Source organism: Bombus vosnesenskii, unplaced genomic scaffold, assembly GCF_011952255.1.
Source record: "Bombus vosnesenskii isolate JDL3184/JDL3185 unplaced genomic scaffold, Bvos_JDL3184-5_v1.1 scf7180000013352, whole genome shotgun sequence".
In the NCBI taxonomy this organism is placed as follows: Eukaryota; Metazoa; Arthropoda; class Insecta; order Hymenoptera; family Apidae; genus Bombus; species Bombus vosnesenskii.
Genome location: NW_022882988.1, coordinates 1,917,939 through 1,937,739, shown reverse-complemented (window position 1 = coordinate 1,937,739; position 19,801 = coordinate 1,917,939). Strand labels below are relative to the sequence as shown.

The 19,801-nt window shown below is 37.0% G+C and overlaps 1 protein-coding gene across 8 annotated transcripts in view; it reads right to left on the bottom strand.

The window, feature by feature from the left end:
- The window catches only part of LOC117236799 (transient receptor potential-gamma protein), a 97,808-nt gene that overhangs the window by 19,696 nt on the left and 58,311 nt on the right, over positions 1–19,801 (bottom strand). For all 8 annotated transcript variants that reach the window (XM_033500077.1, XM_033500074.1, XM_033500075.1 and 5 more), the window contains one exon: positions 5,092–5,351. In XM_033500077.1, coding sequence (XP_033355968.1) covers positions 5,092–5,235 — 144 coding nt within the window. In that variant the 5' untranslated portion in view covers positions 5,236–5,351. The remainder of the gene's footprint in view (positions 1–5,091; positions 5,352–19,801) is intronic.

Below are 19,801 nucleotides of genomic sequence, written 5' to 3'. Positions count from 1 at the left end.
GTGCGCGCGAATGGATCTGCATCGTGGATCGAGAGAAGCGGTGTGATTTAAACCGATACGACGTCATCGAACTTCTGGATGTAGAACTAGGCGAATATAATGAAATAACTAGCGGTGTACGAGCAGAGTTGAGTGTGTTACCTGGGGATCGGACACTTCGGAAATTTCGTGGAACTTTGAAGTTTTAACCCTAAACTCGATACTCTCGAGAGATAACAGCTAACTGGATTCTGAAAGTTTTTCTCCTAAGAGGCAGTGAAAGGATTATGGTTAGTTTTTCTTCCAATTTTCTACTTCTTCGTGTCCCCTATCCTTCCTGGTATAAACTTAATTTCAAGAATTCTTATCTATTTTTAAAGTATATTTTCTGTATATATTTGCAGTGTATCGATATAAAAATACCGATTCGCTTCGTATATTAAGTCATAGCGTACGTAATGTCGTCTCTTACTTCTAAAAAATTTAGTTTATACGTGACAACGATTTAAAAGAAAAAGCTGTAATTGGCATTAACAAAATCGTTATTAATCGTAAAAATGTGTGCAGATGTAAAGTTCTAACTTAGTTAAGTGTGAAACTAATGGGGTAATAGTTTTATGAATAAATAAAAGTTCGGCCACGTGTAAATCTGACGTTATGAAACAATTTAATATTTTTCTCAAATTTAAGAAATTTTCTAACCATAGAGAAATACGATTCGCTTGAAAATGACCGAAAGGGAACAGTAGCGTCGATCGAGGGATATACAGGAGCGTGGATGAGTATGGAAAGGCTGATCGAAGATTCAGCTGAAATTGGGACGATCGTAGGAAGAACAAGGGGAGTAATTAACGACTCGGATAGCCGTTCATTGTTCGATCGTGAAAACCTCTCGTTAGGAGGCAAGTTCTCTTTATGCCTGTCATTAGATTGCAGACGAGGAAAGAATACCAGATACAACACGTAAAGATCAAACATGAGCGGAAACAATGCCTTCTTCCTACACCGGCTTATTCAAAGGAAGAGTTAACTTCTATGCTTGTATACTTTCTTGCAAACCGGGTATTCTCGGAACTTTTCTTAATGAAATCCTAATATATAAGATAAGATAGTATAAGACATGTAAGATAGAGCCTATTATTGTTTCTTCAATTATACTGCTCAGAACAAGAGGTACTGTGTGACTGCAAACGGTATGTTTGTGGGTAAATTCAATCGACAGAACTTCCACTCTTCTACAAAATCCTTTGATCGGCGTGATATTAATTAAATACATGAGTAGCTTTTTATCTTGCGTTTTGAATTCCTAAGGTAATGCCAAGAGTGTGGGAACTGGTGAAATTTAATTTAATCTAACAGCATCGACGATATTAGGTTCAATAAATGAAAGAGTTGGAATAAAAAATGAAAGGTATAATTGAAAATTATTATACCATTCTCTGTACTTAGCATAACAAGCTTTTTATTTCATTGGAATCGCTTAACCTAATTAATAATAATTAGATACTAATGAGAAATTTCATAGGGATAACTGAATATTTCGGTCGAGATCGTAACAATTTTTCAAGGAGAGAATTAAAAAGTTAGCAGAAAGTTGGAATATAGTTGCAGAAAACAAGACGCTACTTATGGGATAACCTAATATTTTCTTCCACAGGTTTCTCATTACGCTTGACAAAGTATTGTATTTCTCATTAGAGATTGACCGAGTAAAAAAGTTATGTCTCTGGCGAGCATGACTAGGCACATAGACAGCATTTCACCGACACATCAGTCTTTTCGCTATTCTATGAACCCAACACAGAATTTTTAACTAAGCCACTTTTCTTCGCGCCTTCTCATTGACTTAACCCTGTTGCGGTCCTCGAGTTTTCATATCTCAATCTCACTCTGATTTTCTAGCGTTTTGGAACATTTGTACCCAGAAAATCAAAAGGAGAAGCGTCTCTCGCGTTTCTCTCAAGCTTAAGAAATTTCATGACGACAGAGAAATACGACTATATCGTACATGACCCAAGAGATGCTGCAGGACTAATCGATCGTAACCATAAAGTACATTACAATGAACCGATCTACGATTGAAGACATCTTACAAATCCTCCAATCCCACTTTTGGATCCTAATGAAGTCTCCTTCCAGAGATTTCCCTATTACTCGAAAATACAACTCTTTGACGTCCTTATAAACAATCGTTAGCCGAGCTCTTACCAACGGTTTCTTTATTTTTTATTTATTTATCAACTGACCAATACGACATCGACCGTTTGTTAAGGAGCCAAGGCAACAGGCAGGAAGTTTATCAATGACGTTAAACGTAGAACTCTGATATTTGCGGACGATCCGCAAACACATGTACGATGGAGGCGGAAATGAAATAGTGTGGGGGGTAACGCGAGACGAGATCCTTCGATTAATGCCGGCATCTCCAACAATTAAGCAACCCTCCATTTCTAATCATACAGCTATCCACGTCCTTTCGCACCAAGGACACCGCGTATACGTGCGATGTGCGTATATATGTACATATATCTGGTCCCGATGGAAAAGGGTCGAGTGGTAGGGGCCGATAGAGAGATGGTTGTTAGGAGGAGGGTTGATGGACAATGTTTGCCGAGGGTGTGGCGGCTCGACAATTAGGGTGCGCCCCGGCAAACACTCGTTCGCTGTCAGTGTCGGCCCTTGGCACAGTATGTCATCTTCTTGAAGCCGAGAGGGGTAATCGCGAGCTCACGCGTATTCCGCCGAGTACCTCCATCCCTCCGTTACCTGGTAGCCTCATTATTTTCCAACCTCCGCCCTTTTTCAGCCAACTTTTATCAAGAATTTTCTTCCGTAATTCTATTAAGATTGTAATTGCGGTTCTGACGAATAAAACATCTGAAGATCGAAATACATACATTCGTAAGAGTCTATATATTTGATTGCTCCGGTGTACTCGTCAGAAGATGCATTTATTACATCATCCTCATTTTTAGCATTACTTTTAATTTCAAAATTAAAGTTAAATGAGGCAAGAATGAATTTTATACGTTAAATACACATGCGCTGTATTTTTAAATAAATGAAGACCTTTATTCTTAGCGATCACTGACTAGGACATCGTAGTCGTTAGGAGCTTCTGCTGACTTGTATTCAAAGCAGCTCCATTCCCGCGTCGACCGGTCATGTTCAAGTATTCGTCGTATGATTTAGTTGCGGCTTCCCGGTAGTTTTTTTGCGAGAGGCAGGAGATTCTAATGCATTGCGTCCACGCCGTGAATCAAACGCTGTCCCGTGAAACAAAGGTGAATATGATAGATCGTTGGTGTGCGGAATAGCACGAAGATGAGATGAAAGTGTGGAAGATTGGTTTCGATCGGGTAAAACCACGGGATTTTGGTGGAGCAGCTTGACGAGCAGAGATTCATCGAAGACGTTTACGAACCAATAAAAGATAGAAACCAATTTCGAGGTCTCGTTTGCTATCGATGGAAGAATTAGAAATAGAACGTACGTGTCCTAATGCTTTTGAACGGCGATTTCGTTTGAAAGGCTGAACTATCTAACTGTTATTAGAAAAGGCGTATTGGAACTACCAGACTGGAATTGTTAGGAGGATGTTTGATTTCACGAAATACGAGTTGTCCAGTACATTTACCATACCGCTTGCCGCCATGAAATCAACTCGATAGAGATTTTACGGCGCAATAAAAACAAAAGCTTCACGGACCACTCGTAAAAGCGCGCGTATAAGCGTACGCGTTATCTTCAGCTGCTTGTAGCGTCGATAAAATAATTTTTTGCTGCTTGCTCATCTTCCTCTCTGATCTCCGATCTACAGTGTTGGAATGGGTGATTTGAGTGGTACAGAGGTCGCAGACGAAATAGAATGGAGGAACGCATTAAGAATGAAAGTTTTGGCGCCGATCTCTTTCTGTTCTGTTCTTACAGCGTAATTACATCTGTCGACCGGTCGAATCCGATTATCTACGATCATCGAAATAGCGTAGGAGTTTCTTTCGAGGAACTAGTCAGAACGTTCCGGTGACAGCTTGATTCGTTCGCAGGGATTCGGAACAGGGAGAGGACTTTCGAGAAGGCAATAAAAAGGTAGACTACGACGGGAAGAGAACTTCTGATTCGTAATAGCGACTTCCGCAAATTGGGTCGACGTCGTAACGCAGTTATCGTCCGACTGCTTCCTTTTATTCGCCTGTTCACCTCCTTTCCTCTGTCAAACGCTCGTTCTACTTTGAACGTTTCGCAACTCCATTAACCCCCATACTGACAGCCAAAATATTCAGCCTTGTTTGGGTGTAGTCTTTCTGTAGACTAGACAGATCGATGGTATCATTTTCATAGTTCCTCGAAACTGACAGTTTCCTATCTGTGTGACGCAACCAAGTGTTATTTTATAGAATTTGTACGAAAAATTACTTGAAACTATAATATAATCCTATGTATGTTAATATGAATTATGTTCGCTCTTCTCGAAGGCTCGAAAATTCTTCGATTTTCTGTATGGTGATATGTTTTTAGGGAAGTTACCAAAGGGAAGGGAACCTACCAAATTGAAATATTAGAATAGTATTAAGGTAGTTATAAACTAAAGGTATAAATATGTTTAGGCTTCAGTATTTAAAACATTGTTCAATGTTTAATAGAGAAAGGGGGTGCATAAAAGCTCTGCGACATCTTTGCACGAACGTAAAAAATTTGTCCAAGATCGATGATAGGCCGTGGTTCCTTCAATAACGTAGATTTTTATTAATATTAATTCAATACGAAGGTCATCGACATGGTCACCTAGTTTACATGTAACTAATTAAAAAATTGATTGTCTCTACTAATCTACCATGACCGTAAATAATTTCCAATTAACTTTGATCGATTTCTAATTAGTTTACATACTCGTGAATAATTGTATCGCGAATTATAAACGTTTGAAATTTACTTTGACAAACCATACATCAATTTCATTATGTCGGTTTAATTAAAAAAATTGCTAAAGGAGAAATAGTGATGGAGACTTGGTTACCATCACGAGCGTTAATTTATTCGTTGGTTGAACAAAATACTTTGTTACTGTTCGTGATAAACAGTAGCTTCTTGTGTAACGTTAGAAATACCTACCTTGACCTTTTCATCGACCTTTCTTGCAGGTTGCGGCGGCAGCGGCGGTGCCTCGGGGTCGAAGCTCACGCGCTGCCCGATGCCCCGTAGGAAACCGCTCCTCGCGCCCGAGTTCCAACCCCCCCTGATCGTGTTAATATCCATCCTCAAAGGTAGATCTGCGCAATCATCGTCAGGAGCACCGATTTCTTCGCCGAGACCACTTTCACCAGGGGATCTCGCGCCCCTGGCGCCATGCTCCTCATCTTCGTACGCGCTTTCTGAAACAGACAAATCGACTCATTCGTTTCTCTGTAATTTGGAATATTTAATTCGTTTAAATTCGTCTCTCAAATTTCACCAAAATTCGTTTTTACATTTTGCAAAGGAAAGTAACGTCAAATATCCTTGCTTTAACTTTGAAGTCTATGAAAACAGAAATTTATCAGTGGCAGATTGCCTGTTCTCCCTTTATCTCTATCGTTCCAAAGGCTCATGGATAACAATAATAAATTCTCCACCCTCCATCCCTAACACTTTAATGTACATATCTTTTCCGTTGAGAGGAACAATAATATCAATATTGACTTTGTATCTGTTGAGAATTGTGGATCTTAATCGGCGAAATAAAAGTAAAGGAACACTAAAATTACACTTAGAATTTATATTAAAATAGTTTTAGATTCATTTAATAAATGATTTGCAGGATCTTCGTCGATATACATTTGCACGCGTCTCAGCATTCTCTTTGTATCGCCATCTTCTATACCACACTGCTAACGGAACAGTTGCATTCATCTGTTTTTCGAGACGCTGTGTATACACGTATTTCCATACACTCATACTCACATACGTGTGTCACTACTACACAGCTAATCTAGTCTAGCACACAAAATTATACATATCTCAATAGTATCATTCCTATTAAAAATCACTATCTCAACTATCTCAACTATTTCATGTAGAACACATATAAAATGTACACAGTATGCAAAAATATACAAAACAAATGCAAAATAAAGTACTCGTTATGGTATGTATTTAGTAGATGATACAGGCTCCTATTTGTTTGGATTTCCTTTCTTCAGTCGAAGTGCTCCTTGTGGGATATGATAATTAAAACAAGCTTCTGTTTAGTATTTATTAAATGAAACACGTCTTTAGTTATGTTTGCAAAAATACGAATTTCTACGTATGAATAAAACATCATCAGTGTTCGGATTACTGTTATGTCCAATAATTGGAAACAGTCGATCCCAGAATGTATTTACGTATTCGACATTAAGCAGAATAGTACGTGGAACCTTTCTACTAATTTTACTATGTCAGACATAATCGCTATATCGGTGGGAATACAAATAAAGCGTGCACGGAAGAATGGCGGAGATCCAACAGGCCTGAAAATCCGCCTTTTGTTAAAATTCAATTTTTCAAGTGCAACATTCCCAAAAAATGTCGTTTCCTTTGAAATGACAATCCTTCGAAACTTCAGGATCCGCAACATTACTTTAAATAATTGCGCAATCGAGGGCTACGTTCTCGAGACAAAATCCTGAAATTCAAAATGAAACTGATTGTTCCATGTAGTCGTTATAGGACTTCAAACAATAGATTTGAATTATAGTTTTACGCATGTCGAAATATGTCCATCGTTTAATTGCATTGTGAGCATCTTTTAATCCTTATAAATCCTATATCCTATTAAACAGCGCAAAGTTTATAACTATTTAAGCTTCGACAAAGATTTCACAAAAATATTTAAGGGTGACAGATGTAGGATTTTTTTTATAGGAAACTTCATTTTTTATTACTAAAGAGACTATATAAACTTAAGCCGCCACTTACTGCCACTTTTAACTCTACACTGATTTTGAAAAATGGTCGCATGAAGTATTCTAGTGTTCCGAACGTATTCGTTGCAGCCACTTGACAGGCATTCCCGATATGGGAAAAACGAGAATTCGGATAGCCAACTACGTGCAGGAAAATTAAACTACTAAAAGTATCTATATGATCACCGATGTTTAAATGGACGAAAAACGTTGTGGAAAATGTATGTTTAAAATTTTTTTAATGCAATTGGATCGATCGGCATAATAAGAGTCATGTAAATGTTTAAATAGCTATAAAAATTTACGCAATGGAATTTTTGTTCTAGAAAAAATGAAGGTAAAATTCTACTGCCGGCATTAACATATATTCGGACACTCTTTAAAAACAGAATAACTTTTTAAAAATTGGACCAAACTGTTCGTTTTTTTTTTTTTTTTTGGAAGTTAGAAGGATTAGCTTACTAGATGACGTGCAAAAATGTTTTGGAAAAATTGCAATTGGTCGGAATCGCGAAGAAAAAAAGGTCAGTTTTTGTAACTTTTTAATCCAGATCTTAATCGAAATTTAAATTAAACAATACGGTTTGAAGATTTATGACGGTTATGTACATGTTGAAAATTTTATCGAAATCGCTTAGTATTATTGTAATCATAAATAATTTATGATTTTTAGGAAATCGTATCGGATAGTCGCATGCGTCGTTTAAAGAACACAACGATTCCATCAGTCAACCTCCCAAGCTCTTCAATTAATACAAAGCCTAGTATATAAGCATATCAACAGCTATACAAACCTTTGAACGAAGGAAAATAGAATATTTGTCAAAGAAAATTTTTTCAATTAAAAAGATTTTAAAACTTAAAAGTTACTGAGTATTTGGAATGCAAATAAATCAACTGACTGGAATAAATGAACAGAAAAGCCAAAGGACCTACTTTCAGTAGTTTGTCATTTTATCACCAGAGAATTAAAATCTAACTCACGCTAAGTTCAATAAGTTATCCAAATGTTCTCGTTTTATAAACCTTATTCATTATCTAAGTTGTCAGCCTTGGAGCATTAGTCTTTTACTGAACGAAACTATTGTAACAAGCATTCCAAATTTTTCATATTTCTATATATCTATTTGTACAATACACATTTAAAGTTTAATACATAAATTAAAATTTAGTTTTCCCTGTAAGAGAGAAATTAGTTACATCAGATTATGTGCTTCACGAAACCAATCAAATTTGATCCGATGTATTTATTTCTATCATCGAAAGAAAGCGAGATATTCAGGTGACTTGTTTCAAATGCTTCATCCTATATATCGTCCAATATTATAATTGCTATAGCAATTACATTTCTATATTTTTTAATTATATCGTAGATATATGTTTTAGTAGTAATGTTTTCAGCCTAATCACAACGATGACATTCAAATTCTACCTCTTCGTCCTTTTTTCTATAGAACAACATTTGTTACTATAAATAAAACTACATGGTACTATAGAGAAATATAATCGAATTTTATGCTGAAAAATACAGTTTTATATCAAATAGTCGATATATAAATTTCCATCATTTCAGCGATAGAAACTATTTCTCTCCGTAAAATAACAATACCTTCTTGGAATAAAGTAAAAATCTATACGTTTTGAAAAGTTTGTTACTGTGCATACAATAAATTTGTGTTTAAAAATATCGATAAAACGCTGTTCTTAATTTTGAGCACGAAATACCGCTCTCCAGACAATTGCGTGGAGGCGAGCAAAGCGACGAACCAACCGACGCAACGGAACTAGATACGCCCTGTTGGTAATCCGAACGGATGATGGATCGCGAAATACACTCACCCTTATTGGTTATACGCAAACATACACGCGTACTAGCTGCGCGTCGACAGCATTGCGACGTAATTTTCTGGATTTTCGTGCTCTCTGCTGAGAGACATCGATTACGACGCAATAATGCTATCCTGAACGGTGTGTGACGTTTTCATGAATGAAAAATGCCGATTCGCTCGATGAATCGACGTTGCTCGACTGCGACGTGTAGCGTTTCTTCTCAATGGAACGATGTTTTACGAAAATAACGTCGGCTGTTCAAACATGGAACAGAATCCATTGTGGAGAAACAATCGAGGATCGTCACATGGTGTTTCGGTTGCGTTTAACAAACGCATTGTTCGACAAAATAGCGCTATTTCGCTTTATGTCGGTGGTGTGTGGTAACGAAACGGCTTTCTTGCTTTCAATACCGCGTTATCGTTACCAAACGATTTTCTAATTCTTCCAGTCCATTTACGCGTGATTGCTCGACAGTATGTGCTCCTTGAGAAAGCGGAAGCTACCGTTTCCTTGCCTGTTTCCCACCGAACTTCCGTCCCATTTGTTTTTAAGATATCATTCGACTATCGTTATAAACGATATTTTCATCGAGCATGAAATTTGTACGAAAGAAATTAGATCGAAATGTGTATGAAGAATTATATTAGGTTGTCCGAAAAGTTTCTTTCGTTTCATAAGGTGATAACGGATGAACAACAATTTCTGTTTTATATTAATTTATTGAATTAGGTATGATCCATTTCGTTCTATTTCTATTATTACGTTTGTGCATAGTTAAATAAACTAATATAAAACAAAAAACATTATGTGTTTATTATTTCCTTATAAAACGAAAGAAACTTTTCGGACAACCTAGTATAACGGAAGAAACCAAAATTTTTACTTTTATATCTAAACTATTTACATCTGTTACGTATGTCTGTGATATCCATTGAATGTAAATCAATTACGATGGAATATCGAACGTGGTTTGTCAAAGGATCGATTCATTTTAATCTTCAATTTTGTTTGAAGGATAACTAAAATCTTTGAACCGAGAAAGGATATACAGTCGAGAGTGATCGAAATAGTAATTCCTTTTGCGGCTATTAATCTCAAGGGTAAATATGTATCACATGAGAGCGGCGAGGTTTCATCGTGAGTTTATCGAGCGTCGCGCCATTGCGGCGGGGTTGCGCAACGAGATCGTTAGAAACCGATGATTTACATAAGGCACGATATGTGTGTTTGCGTATGTATGTGTGTACTGTATTTCATGCGAATGAATCTCAGGACGATGGCCGTGCGTGTATTGCGAAACAAATCGAAATCGAGAAGCAACGACCCCCCAAAAATTGCCCATCCATTTCATATCTCGAGAGTTGCTCCGCTATATAATTCCAAATTTATCTTGACATATACTGTATCATTAATCTCAAAAGGGTTAGAATATCCTGTTATAAAGATTTATTATTATTTATGCGTAGCTTCTTTCGATTCGATTAAAAATGTTTCTTTATTCAAGTAAAATAATCACAAAAATAAAAGATACCTGATAGGGTATTTTAACTAAATAAGTTAAAATAGTAGAAACTCGATTCGAATTGAAATAATAGTAAAAGATCTCTAGTTATTTAGTCGTGAAATTTTACGTCCATATGTTTATTTTACATAATTTAACATTTTTCATACGTTCGACGTAATTACGAAAATAATAGTGAAAAGTCTGACGAGCTACAAGGGCGGACTAAATATCTTCTCGCGTTGCGCGTCGTTACGAAATGTAAATATCATTTACATTCGTCGAAATCCTCCCTAATTCGCTAACGACCCAAACAGAAATAAAACACGTCGTTATTTTAAACTGAAGATTTACTTGATCGCTGGCTCATCCGTTCATGTTCGATCCTGTTCGATCGACTAGACCACCAGAGGAAAATTGTTTTTCCACCGACTGTTAGAGTCATTAGTTGAGAACGAATCCCTTCCTCGACGATAATTCCCACTGCTCCCATTTTTCACTGATTCAAGATCGCTGACCACAGTCGAGTGAATTTTATCACCGGCATTATGCATGGATAACTTACACCAGAGGTTCTTAATGATCATTGTGCTCCTCTGCCCGTAGCTTATTTTAATTGCTGGCTCAGGGAAACGTCGCATTCATACTGTGAATATTAATTTGCGAAAATAATTTCATCCAAATAGAAGAACATGAAACAAATATATCGTCGGTTTGTTAAAGAATAAATTCTTCAAAAAACCAATCTGACATAGGCAGTTTGAAGTAAATGATCATTGATAATTTAACGATAAAATTATCTTCCTTCTCTCGATATTTAAACGATAGCCTTGGGGTTTTCAGAGTTTCCGATAAAATGTATTATTTATGTATAATAGCGACTATACATAGACGAACGCTTATTCCTAAATTCAACTAATTGTATCATGAAAAGTTTTATTTCTATTTCTCCTTCTACAATATTAGTTTTTAACGTGAATTTCTTATAATTTGAACCACCATATACATAGAATATTTCCTCCAAATTTTCCTCCAAAAATTAGGTTGAGTTTGATACAAAAAGATTTCCCCTATTTACATTTAAAAGAACATGTTAAAGCAAATTTTTAATTACGACATTCTTCTTGGTAAATAGTATTTAATACTAGTATTTTAATAATAATATAAACGATATAATTTATTTTTATCAAAACAATGATACTCCCACCCTAGAAGATAGTTCACCGCTAAAAGGTTTTATTTAGGTTTTAACGTCTGAATGATAATGAGAAGTATGGAGGTCAGGTAGCTGTAATTTCGTAAATACCTGATGCCGAATATGAGTTTGCGTAGCTATCGAAAATGGAACATCTACAGCACAGCTAAACAGGTAAACAGCTCTTGGAAATCCAAGCCTATGAGATTGCATAGTCTCGGTTTTCCAGCGAAAAGAGAGACAGGCTATGCTTTCCAAACCTTTAATCGTCCAACACGTTTGTGTACTTCTCTCTGTGGAAAGACAGGCTGCTTAAATAGCTGAGAGAAGTTTCAGGTAGTTTTTTAATACTCCGAACAAAACGTACCTCGAGCAACAGTTCTCGTACCGTGCGGATCGAGCGAGCGGAAACTTCGAGGAAATAGCAACTTTTTAAATACATTTGGAAGCGTTCAACCCGTTGGAAAGAAGCCCGGAAGAACGTAGATCGGATTTATATGCAACGAGGACGCTGTTTGTAGAAGAGGAGATGCTTGGTCCATGATTACAGACAATGATGAACTTTCTGAATAAGATACTGTTTATTTTTATGGTTACAATTACTTTCAAATTGTCGTTCTTTCCGCTCAAGAAAAGAAAAAAAGGAAAAGAAAGAGAGAAGACGATATGATATAGCATTTAAAGAGTATGGTTAGGCAAAAGTTCACCGCAGCGTATCGCGTGCAATTAAAAATTTAATAAGTGGAATTAAACGTTTTACTACGATAATGTTACAACAGAATTCGCATGTTGTGAAATTTCAGCCGTAATATGCTGAGGATAAAGTCGTAAGAAGATAAATCCAAAATCAACCACAGGATAAGGCTTTAAAAAAAATACCGAAGTCAAAATTGTGAAAAGTCACTAAACTACGTAATTATGGGGGGGAAAAAGAGGAGGAAAGAAGAAAGATATCATTTAAAAGCGGGGTAACAGGGAGGCACATGATTCAGAGGGTGGTTATCTCGCGCGCGGTTCCCTCGACGTTGGAACTTCGAACTCGTACGGGTCGTTGAGCTTACCGTGAATCGCGTGTTTCCACTGAGACCTAGATCGATAAACCTGTGTGTACGAACATGCACAGGACCGTAATGGATAGGTGACTTTCGTGAACACGTTGAATGAGAGACGACGTGTGTATGTCGGATTAAAAATAATTGGACTTCGTCGTGTTAATAAGAATAAGACGAATTTTCGGCGGACAAATTGGTACATCATTTTTGAGAACGATGATCGATAAGTTCTTCTCGAGATTTCCACATTACGCGAAATGTATGCATACGTGTTCGCGTGTGTGTGCAGGTATTTTTCATAGCTACCCCTCGAGGTTGTAGTACTATTATCCTGTATGTTTCATATACGAGAATTTTGCGGCAGTAAATTCTCCGCACACGAAATGAGCCACGAAGACGCGATATTACGTATGGGGTCGTTTTTTACTCGGTTCGCAACATTTCGCGGTCAGAGCACCCTCGGTGCCTCTAGAAAGTCTTCCGGTCACTAATTTTTCCTGTGACTCGGCGAGCCATCGCCGGCAACAATTTAAACAAGTTAATCCCATACTTTTTTGACATCTTAATTAGTAAATAGTACCTGTTCATTCATAGTCACATAGGAGCTCTTAAATGTAAACGAACCACAGAAAGACGACGTACACGGTTTTTTCTAATTTCAACCGACCTCTAGTTCAAACTATTTTACGATATTACACTATTGAAGTAACTACTTCAAGAAAAACTCTACATCTTTGTTTATGTATATCCGTGACCTGGAGACTGCTATTACGCAGAGATATTCTAAATAAGGAGCGGTGCATATTATTGTATCCTTGAGTAAACATTATGTTTTGGGTTGCAAGGTCTGGGAACGAAAGAACTGATAAACAGATTTCTATTTATGTTCCCTATAGTCTCTAGGCAAAGTTATAAGCTTAACTTTTGTGGTAATGTCCTTTTGCTATAAGTAAGAGTAAGGATGTGAATTTGCGTAAACTTATACATTATACTTATACTTATACGTTTAATTATTTCAATATACTTTTCTATTACAAATTCATCCACTCGTTCTTCAATCAATCAACCTCAACCTCAACAATGACTATTACTGTTAATATTTTTTAAATAATAAATTCAAATACATGTAGCTAGATGACAAGCGCGCGTATCTAGCTTCTAAATTAAAAAATAATCTTTTCCAGTAATATGAAATTAGTCGCCAGGGTATTGAGTTTTGAAATTGTTCTCCTACAGAAGATAGAGGAAGTATCATATTCTTCCCCTGTGTGTCTTCAAGTTTAACAAGTTTCGTTACTGAAACATTTACTGATTGGAACATCTCAACACGAATTTGAGAAAATTGTGGTCGATACGATATTAAAGCGCGAACGTGTAGTACGAGCATCGAGAATGCATGGTTAATTGATTAATGGCAACGCGTCGTCGAAGTTGCGAAATCTGCCACTTAATCGACGATCAGAAGTAGGACGGAACTGCAGATTGGCGTATGCAGTAACTGAGCCTACGTGTTTTGCACCTGTTGCACATCCTGTACTTGGGCAAGGTACCGTTTCACGGAAACTGTGCTCGCGTGTACGTTGACGTTGCTTCTGGGAAACGTCACAGGGTTGAAAAGTCTTTATCTCGTATCAAGCACGAGTGTTCAACCGACCGTCTCGAGTCTTCCTCTTTATCAGAAAATCTACTTTTGTACAACACCACTGGTTTCCAGTTAAATCTTTTATCGCTATCAACCTATGTATGAATCGCTCAGAAGCCACATTGATGGTTTTAACAACACCAGGAATCGAGAAACGAATGGAGAAACGTAACGATTAAAAACATCATTTTTTAAAATTTACTTTGAGATCTGTCATTGTTTACGCTCTCCTTTTACAATTATTAAGTTTATACGTTACTAATGGAACATTGTAAATTCATGGGACTCTATAATATGTCAACATAGAACTATCTACCAGTGAATGTTGCAAATCCACTTTGTGTCTAATATTATTTTCGCTTTTACACTTGAGAAAATAAAAGAAGTTGCAACAAACTGTTTGTGTATTCTACGCGCAACAAATATTTGGCCTCCCTGGAATCTACGATTCGCTGCGTGCAACTTTGTATATTCAGAAAATTTATTAAATAGAAAATATAGTGCTATTTTTGTTTCACATTTTGATTTTAAGATAAAATTATAAAAATAAAACATTACTTGGTCAACTTATTATCAAATGTATATTATCACATTCTAGCGTTGAAGAGATTAAGCGAATCTCTGGAATTTTACCTAGAATCTTAGGAAATTTTCGATCTGATCGATACAAAGGAATCTTCTTTTTAGAAAAACGAAAACTCAATAATGATTCCACTTTATTAATAATTTTCTCACTACCAAGAAACCGCACTTTCTCGTTGGTTTCTTATATTAGGTTGTCCGAAAAGTGTCTTTCTTTCATGGACACGTCTTTCACAACGATGCATCTTTATACAAACATGAAACCTAATCTGTCGAACGTTGTGATCTTTATCTTGATAGAAGAAAATGGATCATACGTAATTCGATAATAAATTCGTAATAAAAAAAACGAAAAATGCTGTGCATCCATTATTTGCTTATAAAACGAAAGAAACTTTTCGGACGACCTAATATTATAATACGATAGATCGTAATGGGTGAAAATTGAGAGACTCAGCCGTCTGCGATATTAGTCTTAGAATTCGACGAATTATGCGATAATTCTTGGTAGATGCGCTCGCACGCGAGTTCGTAAACGATAAAATTGGCGTTACAAGGGTCTTTTGCTAGCCGCTGAACGATCGAGCATATCCATTCGTGTGTGATTCCACGGGCGAATTCGTTTGTAATTAGCCGATCGTGTGCGTGTCTGGCTGCATAGAGAAAATGAAGCAGCGTGAGTGCACGCGAACGAATACTCTGCACGAAAGCGATGGAGTAATCGGGCGAACCGTAAGGGTGTTGCTAATTATGCCTCGCTAATAGCTGCCAATTTCGTGCATCGCGTTGCTTCGTGTCATAATCGCTAGTTACCGCTGCGAAGTGCACAAAATTGAACCGCGTTTGAATCTTTTTCGGTGTTACGCTTCGAAATTCACGCGCGCTAAATTGGAACGATTAAAATTGTTATCATATTATTAGTACAGAAATACGAGGAGAGAATTTTAGCTTCGTTATATATATATATATATATATATATATATATATATATACGATCTAGGAGTTACAAGTAACGATAGTATGTACATCGTATTAGAGGAAAGAAAATTGTAGAGCAAAGCAAAATGGTTCGGAGTTCTCACAGAAGAGAATAATGGAAATGCAGAAAGTTTAGGAGAGCGATGAGTTTGAAACTTTGAAGCGAAGTCAAAGAACAACTATGTGCTTAGTTGTATCTGCCTTACGTTCAGTAACATACGGAAGCATTTGAATATTTATTATACAATCTTTCTTTAGCTATGTGTGACACATACCTGTGTGCGAGATATACCGAAATTTCGACTATAATATTCTCTCTATATCGATATCGAAAATTTTGATAAAAGTAACGTACTTAACTAGCTTGCTTGTCTTAGCATCCTCTCTCTCTCTCTCTCTCTCTCTCTCTCTCTCCATTTATCATTTCTATATCGATCTCACTGAGTTTACTGTGTCAAAGCGTCGGAAACAGGTTCTGAAAGTTCATAAACTCATCTTGGTTTCAAACAATGCTGAAGCTCGGACGGGAAAAAATAATTCGGAATTTCTTTCTTTGGATCTTCTGCAGTCTCTGATCTTTAAGCAGTCGTAAACATCTGGTGTATCCAGCGGATCGCTCGCATCACGGAACCGACAACAGAATAATGGTTTTACCCCCAAAGGCAGTCTACGGAACGACGAGTTGTGTAGTTAACATCGACTGTTCCGTTTTACGGTCCCCTTGAAGCGAAATCCGACGTTCGCGCCGTAAACCAAAGTTATTCGCGTAAATCAGCATCCGTCAGTTAAGCGAGACACGTTTCCACAGTCAAAGTCATCGCATGAGCCATCGTAATGAGGCAGTGCAGCGATTCAAAGAACGTCGGAATATAAATGAAGCTGCGAGATTTATCGAGCTATCGTTTTTGTGTTTACCAAAAGACTTCCGACGGTATGTTTCAGTGGAATGTCGGCCGAAGAAAAAGCTGAAAGATGAGGAACTTGGTAAAAGAAGCGTCTACGAGGTACAGTTATTACTTTGCTAAAGGAAATTACGTGAGAAGGGGCGTAAACCGAGTGCACGGTCTTCTCGAGTCGAGCTAACTATAGTTACGACGTTTATACAACTTCTTTCGAAACGTCATTCCGACTGAATAAAATACGCTTAATAAATTCTCCTGAGTTATGTTCCAACTTTTCTTTCTTCCTTTAAATCTGGTTAATCGGTAAATCGTCGCAAGAATTAACACAGAATTTCAGTATTACACAGACTGGACAATTTACTATTTATCAACAAAACTTTGTCAATTTGTCAGCTATTTCTAAAAGATTTAAATCTATATCAAAGCCCTACAGATTTTCAATTATGTCATCTCCAGTTTAATCAAATATGCAAATAAAAGACCATAGATTCAGAAAGATATATTCATCGTATTTTTATCCTATAGCTTTCATAATGTTATAATTTGCAATTAGTTTAGTAATTCTCAGATAACGATTTAAAGTGTTGGACGTTAAAGTGTCAGAGTGGCGGGTTAAAAACAAGTTGATCGATGAATAGTTGGTTTGTGTATGAAACTACGTTCTACCCATTGAATTATACAGGCAATCGATGGTTTCGCGCTGTTAATTCCATAGAATTTCCAGAATTGAGATTAGTTCGTGATAACGAGCATCGATAAAATAAACGCAATGCATTTGGACAGAACCGACGTTAGCTCGTAGCCAAAGAAATAGACGCGACGCTTTATTATCACTGTGATAAAGGAGAATATTTAATTCCCGTGAAATCTGCATGGAAATGAAATTCCCGGAAAACGGAAGACTGCACGCGCGTTCAAATGTCCGGAATTTTTTTGTCGTTCCGTGGGAAAATAAAATGGTCGCGCGTCATGCAAAAAATCATTAATGCGAATTATCCTCTGGCTCTCGACGATTTTTGCGAAGCGCTCGCGTGTACCAAGGTGCACGCACGCGTACGTGCGCTGTGTTATTTGAATACGAATTGCTGTTGACGGATTACGGTCCGCGAACGTCAACTGGACGCTCTTCTCCGACGTGTATAAGCCGATGATATATCGTAATGAAATCCTGATCCTGCGGAGACGCTCGAAATTATACATAAATAATACGCGGAAAATCCTCGGTCTACGTTGGACGATTCGGAAATCCAGGCTTTTCGCGGCCTTTTCGTTTCATTCTTTTTCCGGCTTAACTCCTACATTGGCAATCAAAATATTCACGCTCGTCTGGTAACCGAAATACCTAAACGCTTTTGATGTCCTTTTTTCATAGATTACACGTAGAACGATTGTTCCAATTTTATCATTTTTTTTTCTTTTACAGACACGTCTTTTACAACGATGCATCTGTATACAAACGTGAAATCTAACGTGTCAAACGTTTTGATCTTTATCTTGATAGAAGAAAATGGATCATACGTAATTCGATAAAATAATATGAAACGAAAAATGTTGTGCATCCATTATTTCCTTATAAAGCGAAAGAAACTTTACGGACGACCTAATAGATAGTAATAGCGTTGTTATACAGAATTATAAGGGAAATTTTAGTACTCTTCGTATCAATTTCTTCGCTCTTTTGATTGTTTTTTATCTCGTAGGTACACTTGTTGGAAAGGTACAGAAGTGAAAAGTTTTAAGTACCTTGGTCTCTAATTATCTAGTAATTATTGATCCCACAAATCATCGAAAAATGCTCGTTCGAGCGAAGATGCTCCTTTAAAAAACGAAAATGATCGGTTTTTTGAAACGTGACACGTTGAAGAATCCGTATTGAATCTCTATGAAGTCTTTTTCAATAAAAGGAAATTTTTTGGAACTCCAACAGTAAGTAAATCGTTTGATTTCAAAATTTCCTAGCAGCACGATATAATATAATCGTGACTTACGTGTGACAAATATTATACAGTTTTCCGCATGGAGATGGCACGAACACGATATATATTTCATCGTTTCTCCCATTGTCACGAGCGTGGGATCGCCAAATTTGAGGCGCGCGTTCGCGCTCGTCACTAGTCAATAAATGTCCGCCCAGAATTGAAATTCTGCCAGCTTCGAACCTTTGGGACGATGTACTTTTCTTTTCTCTTTTTATTCACTGCTGCGCCCTCGTTTCGTCCGTTCGTCCCGAACGAGCTAAGCATATTAGCCAAAATCTCTTTTTTTTTCCTAAAATCCCTCGCGTGAATCCTTTTTACAGCTGGCATTACAGTCGAGAAATTTTATCGGTTTAACGAGCTCCAATTTATTTTCTATTTCCTTTGTCTCTCATCCGTAAGGAGTGCAGAGGAGAGAACGAAACTCGTGTAAATCCACAGATGTAATAAGAAACGTTGAGGAGGAAAAATGCGAAGCAGCAAAATGGCTCATTTGAGAGGCAAATGTAGAATCGATGGCTCGCGGATAAATCATATTTGGGAAGCGGCGCGTGTGTCGATGAACGAGTAAATTGATTTTACTTGACATAAAAACGGAGAAATGTCGATATCGTATGTTTCAAAAGCGACACAGTGCATTAGGCCGGTTCTCTGATCGCATAAAAATTATGGTTTTGATAATTGTCTGTCGTCTAAAAAAATTTTTATTTTTCTTAACTCTAAATTCTTAAGGAAAATTAATTGGAATGTTATTTACCTACATAAAAATTGTTTATGTATAAGTGGCGCGTATGATATGTTTCTTTTTTATTTAATATTTCACATTCACAATTTGTCCAATTTGGACATTTGGTAGAATTTTTTAGCTGTTTGATTATCATGTGGGTGGCTACCCCCAGCGGGGTACCATCTTCGTGTTTGTTAGGTTATATCCTTTATGAGTATGATATGTTTAAATACTACACAGACATTTTAATGCACGCGTGTATCGCCAGAAAAGAAAGAGAACGAGACATTGAAAACCATCTCCTGGTGAGAGAGAAATTCTACAAGCAGTTAGCTAAAGATACGCTAAGCGGATTAGCAGGAATAAAAGACACAGGAAACCTAATTGTACCGATAGGAAAGCTGTGAATAATCCAATCTTTTCCAAACGTTGAGTTGGCCAATCGTGCGATTAACTTATCGATATCAAATATACTTTTTACTTTCATGGATCAATTAACCGGAACAAATAC